At 46.7% G+C, this 13,552-nt stretch overlaps 1 protein-coding gene across 1 annotated transcript in view; it reads left to right on the forward strand.

Annotated features, from left to right (window-relative positions):
• The window catches only part of LOC148443376 (extracellular matrix protein 2-like), a 101,226-nt gene that overhangs the window by 15,294 nt on the left and 72,380 nt on the right, over nucleotides 1–13,552 (forward strand). The window contains exons 2-4 of the mRNA XM_088462902.1: nucleotides 2,930–3,121; nucleotides 6,166–6,549; nucleotides 10,267–10,551. Of these exons, the coding sequence (XP_088319028.1) occupies nucleotides 2,930–3,121; nucleotides 6,166–6,549; nucleotides 10,267–10,551 (861 nt within the window). The remainder of the gene's footprint in view (nucleotides 1–2,929; nucleotides 3,122–6,165; nucleotides 6,550–10,266; nucleotides 10,552–13,552) is intronic.

Genomic DNA, 13,552 nt, shown 5'->3' on the forward strand with positions numbered 1-13,552 from the left:
TCCTATCTACTCATACCTCTCTCTCCTGTTCCCGATTACTCTCCTATCTACTCATTCCTCTCTCTCTCCTGTTCCTATAGAAGCCTCCGATCGCTTCAGAGGCCAGCGTTCCCAGTGATGCACTGCGCGGGTGACGTCATGACATCACCCGCGACGTGAGGAGCCTGCCCCGCGTGCCTGCTGGATCTAGTTAGATCCAGTCAGAGCGAGGCAGCGGGAGCGGCCAGCAAGTAAAGGTAAGTGCTGGGCTGGGGCCAGGACCAGTCTGGGGGCACTGCATAAGGGACACTATTAAACCTGGGGGCACTGCATAATGGGCATAATTTGACTGAGAGCCAGTGGGGAAGCAGCCTGAGACCTGTCGGGCTGGATTGGTAAGGGAGATACCCCTTTTTCCGGCGCGCGCATAATTGCGAAAGCCCCCACCCGGCTACTTTTGGATGCCACCCTGCTGGAAAAAAATTCTGGGGAGAACACAGCTCTCTCTCCTGTTCCCAATTACTCTCCTCTATACCCATTCACCTCTCTCCTGTTCACTCTTACCATCCTATCTACCTATTTCTCTCTCTCTCCTTCTTCTAGATTACCCTCCCTTCTTTCTCACCATTTCCATTCTTCTTTCCCTCTCATCTCAGTGATGCTACTATCTCTCTTTCATGTGAATCTCTCCTCTCTCGCTATCCTCCTTTTGCTCATACTCACGTCTCCCTTGCCATCCCCATGCTTACTCACAGCTCTGTTTAGTGCAACATACACATGTGCTTATTTACACTATTACCTCAATATTCCAAGTTGTTCCTTTCTTTACATATTACAGTACCATTTTTTTAATGTATGATATCTGTTCTTCCTCATCTTTTGAGCTCTCTAACTTTACCTTTCCCATATTAATCATCCCATTAATTAATTTTGTGCTTGCACCAATACACTTCTACCCCTGTGTAAATGTTTAAACCCTTTTTCCCCATACTCAGCCCCCTCCCTTCTGCATGACAGCCCCAACACCGTTCTTCTTCATGCAGTTGCCCTCCCGCCTACGCAATTCCCCTGTGCCACTTCCGAGCATTTTGCTCCCTTTATAACCCCCACACTATGCTCCCTTGTACACCCCCTCCCCATGTAGATCCCTTCATGGTGACCCATGCAGACTACTTCCTGCCTGACTTGCCAATTTCCCATCATTGCACCTATCAGCCCTGCAGTTTGCATTTCTTTATCTGTTTCTGTCTCAACAATACGTTATTCGCACTTGATCTACTTACCCTAATTGCCCTCTTCCAAATTAAATGGTCAACCTTTACTTCTAACACATTCAATTTTGCAGCACTTTCCTCATTCCACCTATTTCCCAATTATTATATTTCCATATACAAGCGCACATCCATTCCTGCCCTCCTGCCTCATTCCCCCTGTTCTCTTGCCCCATCTTCTCTCTGATTCCTTCCCTCTCCTCCAAAATTCTGCCTCTCTGCACTCCAGGCTGCTCTCTCTTTCCCCGGCTGCCCCTGGCTTACATATCCCATATAATCTCACTGTTTAGTACTACTGTATGTACATTGATCCCGGGAATCAATCTGTACTGCCCCCCACCCCCACAGTGCCCCTTCCCACTGCCACACTCTTCACTTCCTGGTACAAGCGCTCCTCTCTAGGGGTGCTCTCCCCAGGTGCCTCCCCCCCCCATGATCTCCTCGCCACTCTCTCGATCCCCAGTACCTGAGGAGGAGCAAGAGGTTTCTCTATATGTTCGGAACGGTGGCTCCTGCTTGAAGCATGTGGCGCGCTGTGCAAACCCTCAGGCAAAGGCTCTCTGACTCTCTCGCAAGACAAGAGAAGCCGGCCCTCATCTCGCGATGTGAGATCCTCTGCGGGCCGCTCTGCATGTTGTGACAGGCGCCGGAGGGCTGCCTGTCAAGCAAGTTCTTAGGGAAGGGCCACCCCATATTGGCCGCGGATTGTCTCCGGCATGTCAGGACGGCCACCAGAGCAGGACAAAAAGTCACACAGGCAGGATGACAGGCGGCCCCACTGGTGCCGGCCCACCGGGGTTCTTCCCGGTGAATTCAATGACCAATCCGCCCCTGTCAACGTAGCTGAGCGCCATTACTAAAGAATTATTGTACTATAGCTTTTAATAAGGAATAGTGGAGGTGTGGCATGTAGCAACCAATCAGATTGTAGCTATCATTTATATTGTACAGTCTAGAAAATAATAGCTAGAATCTGACTGGTTGCTGTCGGCAACACCTCCATTTTTGCTAGTTAGGAGCTTTAGTAAATCTACCAGTCCTCAATGCAGAGATGAAGATCAAAAAGTCATTCAATGAAATTTACATTATTGAAAGCAACTTGGCTGGATAAAGCAGTAACCGGCCAGGATAGACCAAGGCATGTTCCTGGTTGTACATGAAATCGCTCATGGTGGGATGTGTGGGAAAAGACATGTTACATTCGTTTTTAAAATGATCACAAATTATATTTAAAAAACAGTGGCAACACACCAGAATTGTATCTATAAATGCCTGGAACCCACTGAAAAAAACACAACATCATTCTATAAGGTCCAGGGCCGTAACGAGGGGTGTGCCCAGTGCATAAGGTTATCCCAATGGCACCCTGGAAGGCACCTCACCACCTTTATCTACCATGTTCAGTGCCTAAAGAGCAGCCATAATCCTGCTCCCAGCACAGCTCCGGCACTTGCTGCGTGACATCAGGTGTGCCAGGGCGGAGGGTGCAACTTACAAAGGATAAAAAACTCATTGATAAATAAGGCCCTTAATGAGCCAACTAGTCTATATCAGCCACCACTGTTCTCATGGTTCTACATATGGGGGATAAGTAGATTCAAGATGTATAGACAACCCTGGACCTTCTTAAAGTCTTAATGGAATCTGCTTTCCATCTCTAATGATTACTTATTTACTAGGAAAAGAGCAATGCTTGGTGAACGGAATGATCATGTACCATGGAGCAGCCTGGTCCCCTCGCCAATGTACCATATGCGTTTGTGAGCAAGGAAAGCAGCTATGCGAACCTCTGGACTGTGAGGATGTTACTTGCCCTGATGGAAAGTTACAAACACCCCCAAACGGATGCTGCCCAATCTGTGTGAAGACAGGTGAGTGATTTATGGCAGTCTGTCTAGAGCTGTAATCAGTGTTCTGGGCAGCAATGGTTCTTTATTTATTAAGTTATTAATTGGCGTTCAATAAAAGCCCAGATACATAGGGACTAGACTGTGAGGCTGCCTATCAATGTACTAATCAGCATTCTGACAGCCACTGAGGATAGAAGGTAGGGATGTATTTCAGGACACTATCAGATTCCTACACATGCAGCTTGTTGGATATAGCTTACGCTGTAGCGGATCAGTAAGTTTAGCAGTGAAGCATAGGACTGAGACACCTTCTAAAAATTTGGTAGTTAATCCACTATTTGCAGGTACAGCATGTACTCATTTTATTCAAGTGGAAATAAATCCAACACAAAATCTACAATAGCAGAGGGTGATCTGTATTGTCTTGCCTTCTACTGTGAGAACATCTAAAGGTGACAAGAAAATCAGGTATCATTCACTAGCCATTGACTTACTAATTTATCCATTAAATTAAACATACAGTATGTGGTTGCTTAGGGTTGGGATGGTGGTTGGTCTACTTCTTCCAGACAGGGTGTCACCAACCACAGTATAGACCAGTGTTTTCCAACCACAGTCCTCAGGGCATCCTAACAATTCAAGTTTTCCTGGTCTCCTCACAGAATAACAATTGAAATAATTATCCCCACTTTTGGATCTTTTAAAATGTGTCAGTCAGACAAAGAATAACTGATACTGTACTCGGGGATGACCAACCAATCAGAGACTAAAATCCAAATAATAGCATGTAAATCAGATATCCCTTATGCTCGGGCCCGCTGCACAGCTAGAGCTAGAGCTGCCACCAGGGAGGAGGGGGGACGGGGAGTTGTGGGTGAGGAGGGGGTGTGTGGCGCCAGTGTCAGACTGGAATGAGAAGCTGCTGAGGAACAGTAACATCAATGAGCAGGGACAGATTATAGATAGGCAGAAGCAGCATCTGATGGTCTGACACTAGTATATGGTTATGGTAGCTTCTCAGGTGCCGGGAAGAGGTGCCATGTATTGGGCGTCCGTGACGGTACACTCTGGGTACATATTTACAGCCCTAAGTGGAGTGAATATATTGTGGGCAATGGAGGTGGTGCCTCTTCAGTGCTGGCGCCTCCATTGTCTCCCATAGTTCTGCCTCTGTCTCAGACATCCCCACATGCTATCAGATCTCCTAATATGCCCCCCTAACCTCCCCACATGCACCTTGCAGCCAATCAGAACTGACCACATGCTACTTACATACCCATTAGACCTCCCCATATGCCCATAAGGGGATGCAGTCAGGATACCGGTGGGCGCTATCCCGGCCGCCGATATCCCGACACTTACATCCCGACATGGGACTAAAGATAGGCATCGAAATCCCGACGCCTATCATTAGCCCCACTATGGAATCCCGACACCCGGTATACCGAACGAAGGTAAGCTGGGTGTCTTAGCGTCTAGCCGCGGTGGGGAGGAGGGTTAGGTTTAGGGACCCCCGAGGGGACTTAAGGTTAGGGTAGGGTTAGGTTTAGGCACCACTAGGGGCGGGTTAGGGTCAGGTGCCCCCCCAGGAGGGTTAGGGTGCAGGGAGGGGGGGTTAGGTTTAGGCACTAACGGGGGAGGTTAGGGTTAGGCACTAGGGTTAGGTTAGGGTTAGGCACCCCTAAGGGAGGGTTAGGGTTAGAGGGGGAGAGGGGAGGGTTAAGGTACTTACATTCAGCTGTCGGGATTTCGACCCGCGGGGCTGTCGCTGTCGGTATTTGATCCGGCGGCTAAACAGCTGCCGGCATTGCATACCAATTCCCCCATAAGACCCCATTACATGCCCATTATAGCCCATACAACATACTCACATGCCTTCAGGAGGTACTCTTGGCCATAGGACCTTACCATACTCCTCTTATATGCCCACATGCTCCTTACATACCCATCAGACCTTCTCACATGATCATCAGACCTATGCAACATGCCCTTCCTTTACATACCCATCAGTCAATCTACATACAGTACTTTTAGACCTACTGTATACCATTGAGGCAATAGGCAGTCCTCCCAAAACGGTCCTGTAGCCTTCTAGCTCCTTATTGATTTATTGTCATATTTGTTATAGATTGTAAAGCTTGTTTAAAATACCTGCTTATAAATGTATCTTTCTTTGAGTAATTCATTGGTTTAACTTATTGTGAGATTAGAAGTAATGTGCATCCCTCCTGAAGGTTAGAGGACTGCCCAATGCAGCCCCCTAAGTGTATCAGGTTGGACATTCCTGGACTAAAGCCTTCTGCACACAAAAACATAAAGGGTAACTTACAGTTATCCCAAAATTAAGTATATCTTAGTTTAGCTTTTCTCACAAGATATGTTACAGATATGGACAGGCACGTTTGCCAAATTTTTGGTGCCTCTCAAGTCAAGTGGTGGAGAGCCCTGTCCTTCTGGACTTAGAGGAATTGCCCCTTATGTCCTTCTATTAAAAACACAAGTTGGTTCCATGTAATATTGAGTCCATGTTCAAGTTAAATCTATTAGTGATTTTCTGGCAAAAAAACGAATTAATAGATCTGCCAGATAATAATTTTTTTATTGTATGGCAAATTAATTGCATACTGTAGGTTAAGAGATTTCCTTCCATTTGACTGTGATAGAATTAAGGAAATCAATAGTATTAATTTATTGGCTTACAAATGACAGCATTACCATGTATCCACATACAGTGTCAGACTGGGTTGAAAGGACCCAGTCACCACAGAGGGCTCCTTTATAAAGGAGGGGACTGTGGTGTGTCAAGACATCAGGACCACCCACTTTGATTGCAGAAGGGCTCATTTTGGTGTAGATTCCACAAATATAAACCAAGCACCCAAGTGAATCCATGATCCTGCTCCACCAAGTTACTGACCCTTTAAGGGATGTATAAGGCCTGCAGGCTATGAGGCCCACTGGGGATTTCCCCTGTACACCTGTGGCCCAGTCTGACCCTGTCCACATATGTATATATGATTGTGAGCAAATCTGTATGGCTGCAATAAAGTTTTATTATACTTCAGAAACAAAACAGGCACCACTTGGCTCATCGTCAAAGGTCAATGAAGCAGAAGCAATAGACCAAAGAAACAAGGAAATGAAAAAGGACACAAAGCTGCTGAAGGTCAAAGCGGATATTGCAAGGACAACATCCAAACCAGCCGTGGTGCCTAATACAACAGTGCATGGTAATGCTACAGCTAATAAGGTCCAGAGATTAAAGAAAACACCAGTGGTAAATGTTACTGAGCGAAAAACAAAAAAAAAGGAATTGAATAATGGAAAACAAGAGACGGACCTCCAGAAGAAAGGATTGACTCTGGTAAAGCCAAAGAAAGAGGCTAATGGAGAGAAAGAGTCAGATAAAGAGGATTTAAAGATCACAAAAAAGGAACAACCAAAAGAAGGTAAGAAAGAAACATAAACACACCATGGGTCTAAAATGATAATATATGCCCATTCTATAGGTTAGTCACCCTAGTTTCGGATCAGCCACAGTGAGGTGAGCTCGATGACGTGATTCTAGGTGAATTGTATCATCATTCTCCCTCTCCCTTCATCGTAAAGCCATAAATCGGTACTTTTATTTTGCAATGGGTTGCGATGATGCAGTTCTCTGTGCCGCAGCACCCACCTGGACATCCGCCCCCGAGGATCTCCCAGAGCTGGCTGGAAAAAAAGTTGTCACTTATGTTCCAGATCTTGGGTTTATATGATAAAGGGACAGTACGGATATGCACAGCTACATACTTGCCGCTGGCGTGGCAAATCGCGTCACACATAGCGTGAGAGGCGTGCCCACGAGCAGATACGCGCACTGCTTTCGGACACGCGCCTCCATGGGAATGCATGGTGCGATCGCAGTGCATGCCATAGCGTACCATAGCGGATGCAGGCACGGAGAATCGCATGGCGTGATGCATATGCACGTTTCAGGCGCGGTCAGCCACAATGTAACTGGGCACATCTGTACACTCAAAATAAGTTTTAAGTACAACATGTGGTGTCAAATTAAGTATAATTAGATTTTGTCATCCATTTCATTATAACATAATGAACTATTTTTATTGTTTTTTTCCTCCCTCCTCAGCAATATTTAATTTCTTTGTTAAACAAACATTTTTAAGAAAATAATACAGGCATTACAAAATGAACACTACATTTTACAGCTAGCCAAAAATCAATTTGTATATGTTAAATAATATGAATGAAATCTGTAAAATGACAAAAATGCATAAAGCTACATACCTCATATTATTACACATGTAATGATATGCATATGAAAGCGTTGGCTAATATAATATGTGAGTTATAAAGTAACATTAATATTAGTTTGCAACAATTGTTTGCAACAATTTTAGTACTTACGACAACCTAAATATTCTACTGCCGGAGTTCTTACTAACTCCAGTCCCCAAGTACCACCAACAGATCATGTTTTGTGAATTTCTTTAATCATGCACAAAGTTAATCTATTTGCTGGGTCAGTAATTATCCCATCTGCTTCCACAGACAGACATCTCCCAAACATGACCTGCTGGGAAAACGCGAGGGTTGAGGTTGAGACCCACTGTGTACCGGGATTCTATTATTTTCGCAGAGAAAAAGGAGAGTCTTCTCCATGTTTTCAAAATTAGGGGCCTAGTCATTATCGGGGGCCGGATCGCTGCAAGTAGCAGCGGTGGCAGGGGCTTTTTAAGAGAGGGGGCCCAGATGCACCTTCTGTTTAGGGCCCCTCCTGTCTGACAGTGCACTGAGCACAGTAAATTCTGGCTTAATGCCAGAATCTACTGCACATGCACGGGTCTCCGAGAAAATGGCGCCCTATTCCCGGAGACCTCTTTTCTGCACATGCGTGGGTAACAGGGAAAATGGCTGCAGCCATTTTCCCTGTGATTTTTGCTGCTCTGCAGTGCCAGCTCGGTGCCATTGTCCCTCCATTTCCGACAGCAGAATCAGTTCCCATAGGTTTCTGTGGGGGCTGCTAGGCTATCTGGAGTTTGGCCCCGGCAGCTAACCCCATTTTTAGATGGCACTAGCCGCAGAGATTGCCCCGCACAAACACGGTCAGCAGACTGCACATGCGCAGTGGTGCTGCGGTGTCCAGATATAGAAGTGAATTAATGGCATTAGGGATCATTTCACTTTTTACACATTGCAGGGAGGGCTCCTTTCAGAGCCTCTGTCCGAGTATGTATATTAATATATTCGTCCGGTACATAATTTCTTATTGCCGTGCATAGCGGTGATAAAAATGTATAATTATAGGGTTTAGGACTTCATAATTAATAAACATGCCCCCATATCCTTCAGCTCCACGTTTTCTCTATAGTGCTCTCGCCATTCCCCAGTGGTCTTTGGGCCTGATTCAGACCCACTCGCGAGCGGCTGTCCGCTCGCAAGTGGGTCGATGTTATGGACTGAGCATGCGCACGACGGAGGGAGCTCCGTCGTGCGCATGCGCCAGACGCGACGAGCGAAGGAAAGTCCTTCGCTCGTTGTGTCCGATCAAAGGGGGCGTGTTGTCAATGTTGATTGACAGCACGCCCCCTTTGGTGGGCGTGCCTCCCTGACGGGGGCGTTCCCACGGGAACGCCTCCCGTCAGAAGCCGGCCCACTGACATCACTAGTGATGTCAGTGGGAGTGATTTTGGCTCTGATAGAGCCAAAATCACTCCGGAGCTTGCGGTTGAAAACCTCAACCGCAGGCTCCGGCTCGCAATTTCGATGGTCGCGATGGTCACGACCATCGCGGCCATCACAATGCACGCTCGTATAGCCTGTGGGTGGTGACCCACAGCTATACGAGCGTCCAGGAGGACGCTCCATTTTCATGGAGCCCGGCCCTCATTCAGAGCGTGCGCTCTGCTCAGAGCGTACGGCTCTGAATGAGGGCCTTTGTCTTTCTAGTCTATTCATAACCTTTCACTTTTCTAGAAATCTCCACTACAAAATATTAGACTGTGGCCAGTCTTTGGACTTTTAAAAAGTCTCTCCAATCACATTCCCTCAGAGAGGCAGGCTGCGATGGAACCTGTTAGATCTCCATTCCTTCCATTGTAGCCCACATCAGGAGTAGGCAACATTTTACTGTTTGGGTACCAGACGTTCAACATTACAGTCCAAAAAATGTTTTGGGAGTGCCACCGCATTACAACATATACAAACATCTATAAAAGTGATATAGGAGTACTATAAATGTTAGCCGCTTCCCTGTGCTTCCATTTGTGATGTTCGTTTGCTCACTTTAGGTGATAATTTCTAGTCTGGAGACAAAGATATACTTTAGTAATTTTGTACTGTTATTTGACTGTGAGCAGGACTAACTGGCAGAGCCCACTCACCAGAGGCCCAGGATTATCTGGGTATGTAGGCCACCCTCCGTGAGGGGAGAGCTGAAGAAGGAAGAGAGCACCGCATCTAGTTGTAGAGGGCCTGACCCTGTGGGTGCCACTCTAATCATCCCCTGGCCTACATCATATGTTGTGTATGGGTTGGGTATGAAATCCCGGCTGTCAGGATGCTGCTGGTCAAAATACTGACAGCGGCATCCCAACAGCCAGAAATCCTGAGAAACCCGTAGTGAAGACAGGTAAGTGTTTTCCTAACCCCTACCCTAACCCATCCCTAACCCTCCCTACCCCCTAGTGCCTAAGCCTAACCTCCCCCTCCCCGCACCCTAAACCTAACACCCCCTCCCCGATGCCTAAGCCTAACCTCCCCCTCCCCACACACTAATCCTAACCCTCCCTCTCCAGTGCCGAACCCTCCCCTTAGTGCCTAACCCTAACCCCGCCTCCCAACCGCCCCCTAACACCCCGATACTTACCTTTGGGATGCCGGTGGTTGGGATACTGGTGCCGGGATCCCAACCTGTCAGGATTTTAGTGCTGGTATAAAGACTGTTGGCATCCCGCACGCCAGGATGCCGACTATATCCCGTTGTGTATATACTCTATTCTCATTTACGTCAATTGCCATAACTACTGTTTCTGTCTGGTTTCTTTGTCCCACAAAATCCATGTTATGTTGCTATAGTTTCACCTAACAGTGATACAGATGTGATGCTATATAAATACGGTAAGCTATAACAATGTGCTAATGATGGTATTGTCTCTCTTTAGAGAAAATAAAACATAAGACAATAAGAAAAGGGTCCACACAACACCCCATCACAAACAAGACAGCGATTAGCCAAATTGAAAGGAACAAGCCTGAGGACACAGAGAAATTGCTTCCTGCACCAACTATGCCAAGTTTGCCATTGTTTATTCACTCAACGCCACCTCACATCCCATCTCTCCCAAGTGGCTGTCTCTTGTCCGAATCCACCATCGCTTGTGCCAACACAAAGATGACCTACCTTCCACTCATGACTGACCTCGGACTGAAGACTCTCTACTTAGCTGGTACGAGAAAAGCCCTTGACATCATATTGAGATGGGGGACATAACAGTAGTCTAGAATTAATGTCATGAGATTAATGATGCTTTATAGGGGAATGTAGTCATATTGCTGGCGGACAGGATGCCGGCTGCCGAAATACAGACGCCGGAATCCCGCCGCCCGGCATAATGCCGACGATGATATCCCGAAGGATGTCAGGAAACCGGCGTTGGCATCCCAAAGGCCGGAATCCTGAACGTCCAGACATGGTAAGTATTAGCTTTTGCCGCAGGGGTGGGGGGGGGGGGCTTGGGTTTAGCCACCTCCGGGGAGGGTTAGGCACCCCCCGGGGAGGTTAGGGTTAGGCACCACTAAGGGAGGGTTAGGGGGGAGAGAGGGGAGGGTTAGGGTTAGGCACCCCCCGGGGAGGTTAGGATTAGGCACCATTAAGGGAGGGTTAGGGGGGAGAGAGGGAAGGGTTAGGGTACTTACCTGTCCTAGTCGGGATCTTCAGTGATCGGGCTTCCGGTGTTGGTATTTCAACCAGCGGCTATTCAGCCGTTGGCATCTCATACCCATCCCTTTATAGAAATTACACCTGTTTATGTTTAATATATATGGGAGAGCACAGTAAAATGTAGGATGAGTTTACCAGATCTATGGCCACCTCACCAAAGTATGTCCTCCATATGTATGTGACCACAGGGATATAAATGTGAATGGGTTTACTACATTCTGACATTAAATCCAATGTTAGAATCTCAGCTTCTATCCTGTTAGGAAGGCCTATCTCAGTACTGGGCATTCTGGTCTGCATTGGCTTTCTCTTAACAAATGAGAAGTAACTAGAGTTACCATCTGTCCAGGTAGGGCCAGATTAACAATGGGGCAGATGGGACTATAGCTCCAGGCCTCCACATAAAAATAGGTCCATCATCATGACTGCATGATAGTGACTAACCACCATTTGGCCATAAATCGTAAGTATTAAAATTGTATTTCTAATTTCCTCACAAAATGATGCTGTTATTAGACTTTGATATCATATTTAGGAAGATATAGGGGCTGATAGTGCAGGGAGTGTACACGCCCACATGGCACTGGCCATACCCACACAGCACTGGACACACCCCCTCTGCTTCTCACTATAGGCCCATGATCATTTTCAGCCCCAGGCCCAAGTGGCCCTTAATCGAGCCCTGCGTCCAGTGCCAGTGTCATTGTGGAGGAGTTACCAGCAAATAGGAGTAAAAAACATTATATGAACATTGTTTCATATGTGCTGTCCATAACTTTTAGATGCTCTGATTGCTTGCACCATTGTTTAGCTCCAGGGCGTAAGACCAAGAGGTCGGCATGGCTGCTCGTCCCTGAAGAGGCTTCCTGCTCTCGGCTCTCTGCTCCCACCAGCATTGTTGCACTGTCAGTGGAGAGGAGTCAGCGAGGCTCAAACAAGTGTAGGCCTGGTTCTGCCTAGCTCCTCCCACTTCCCCACTCGCCTAGACATGAACACCTAGGAGATGGTCGTGTTCTAATACTCTCATTCATGTGCTGGTAACATTCTAAAGCTGTGATTGTTTTACAGGTTATTGTAGCACCACAACACTCCATTTCTTGCTCATTTTTGTGAAACCAGTTTTGTAAAAGGAACGCAATATCAGCTTTAAACCTAGCCAAACACACCAAGGGATCTGCTTACTAAGCCTTGGATGGAGATAAAGGATCTCATTCAGAGTCGGTCGTTGCGGCCGCACGGTCGTACGCCACCGATGTTCATTAAACTGCGCATGCGTAAAGTTCGCAATGCACGTGCGCAAACTAGCTCTTAGAATCAGAAATTTCTCTCTCCTTGAACACAGCCAGGTCGTTAGTTTGAGTGACAGAATGAACCGTTTGTGGGTGGTAACAGGGGAAGGTGCTTGAAAACGGGGGAGTGGAGATCCGAACGCAGGCGTGCCTAATTATGCGAACGGCGTTTAATGGGAGTGCATAATTAACAAAGGAGTGTCATGGCACATGTGACATGGGAGGTACACTGACTTGATCGTAGTGCTTAAGAGAGGGTATGGTCAACCTTAAGCTCTACGACCAGCTCCGATGGTTCCCGATGCTCGCGATTAATCCTTATATCCCAGGAGATGACGTGTGTTGTGATCGAGAAGGGGGCATTATTTAGTCTTACGGCCGCTTCTTACCCTCGGTCGTTCAGCTAACGATCTCATCTTAGGACCGCAACTTGTGATCGCTTAATTTCCATATAAGGCCCCTTTCCCCTACGACCGTGCGCCGCAACGACCGACTCTGAATGAGGTCCAAAGTCTCAGATAATCAGCTCTTAACTGCCAAGGCACAAGCTGTGTTTGAAAAATGACAGGAGCTGATTGGTTGGGACTTTATCTCTGTTCACTTTATCTCCACCCAAAACTCTGCTGCAAAAGTTGGCGCTTCTTTGATAATGACTAGTGGGCATTCTTCAGTATCATTCAGTTTAAAACTATTGATTCATGGTGACAGGTGAACTTTTGAAAAGAGGCACTGGCAGGAGCTGGCATTCTGTCTTGGCACAGAAGGTCAACATCAATTGTGGTATTGGCATCAGCCTTGGGGTGGAACCATTTCTACCCAGCTAGGTCAGACATGAAATTAATGCTGAGCTGTTTTATTTATCTGTGTGCAATAATGGAGCCTGGCTGTCTACAGTCAGTCTGTTCTTGCTAAGGCTGTGTTGGTAATATTTATGTTTCTGTAAAGTCACAAGGTAACATGGAGTGAGAGCAGTTTATGAAGCCTCACAGTGTGCCTGGCTCACATCTGTGCTCATTTAGTAATCTGACCATGTGCTTAAAAAATAGCTTGAGCTGGAAGACAAGACTTCCCAACCTAGATAAATTAAACTTAATCCGTTAAGCAATAAACTAAACATGCATCACATGACACTGCGTTTACGTATTGGAAGTTCCTACAGCGACTTAGCAAAGGGAGGACAGCTTATAAAGATCAGGAAATAGGTTTGCACACCGTGTG

This window comes from Taudactylus pleione, unplaced genomic scaffold (genome assembly GCF_031769625.1).
Source record: "Taudactylus pleione unplaced genomic scaffold, aTauple2 ptg001288l, whole genome shotgun sequence".
Lineage (NCBI taxonomy): Eukaryota > Metazoa > Chordata > Amphibia > Anura > Myobatrachidae > Taudactylus > Taudactylus pleione.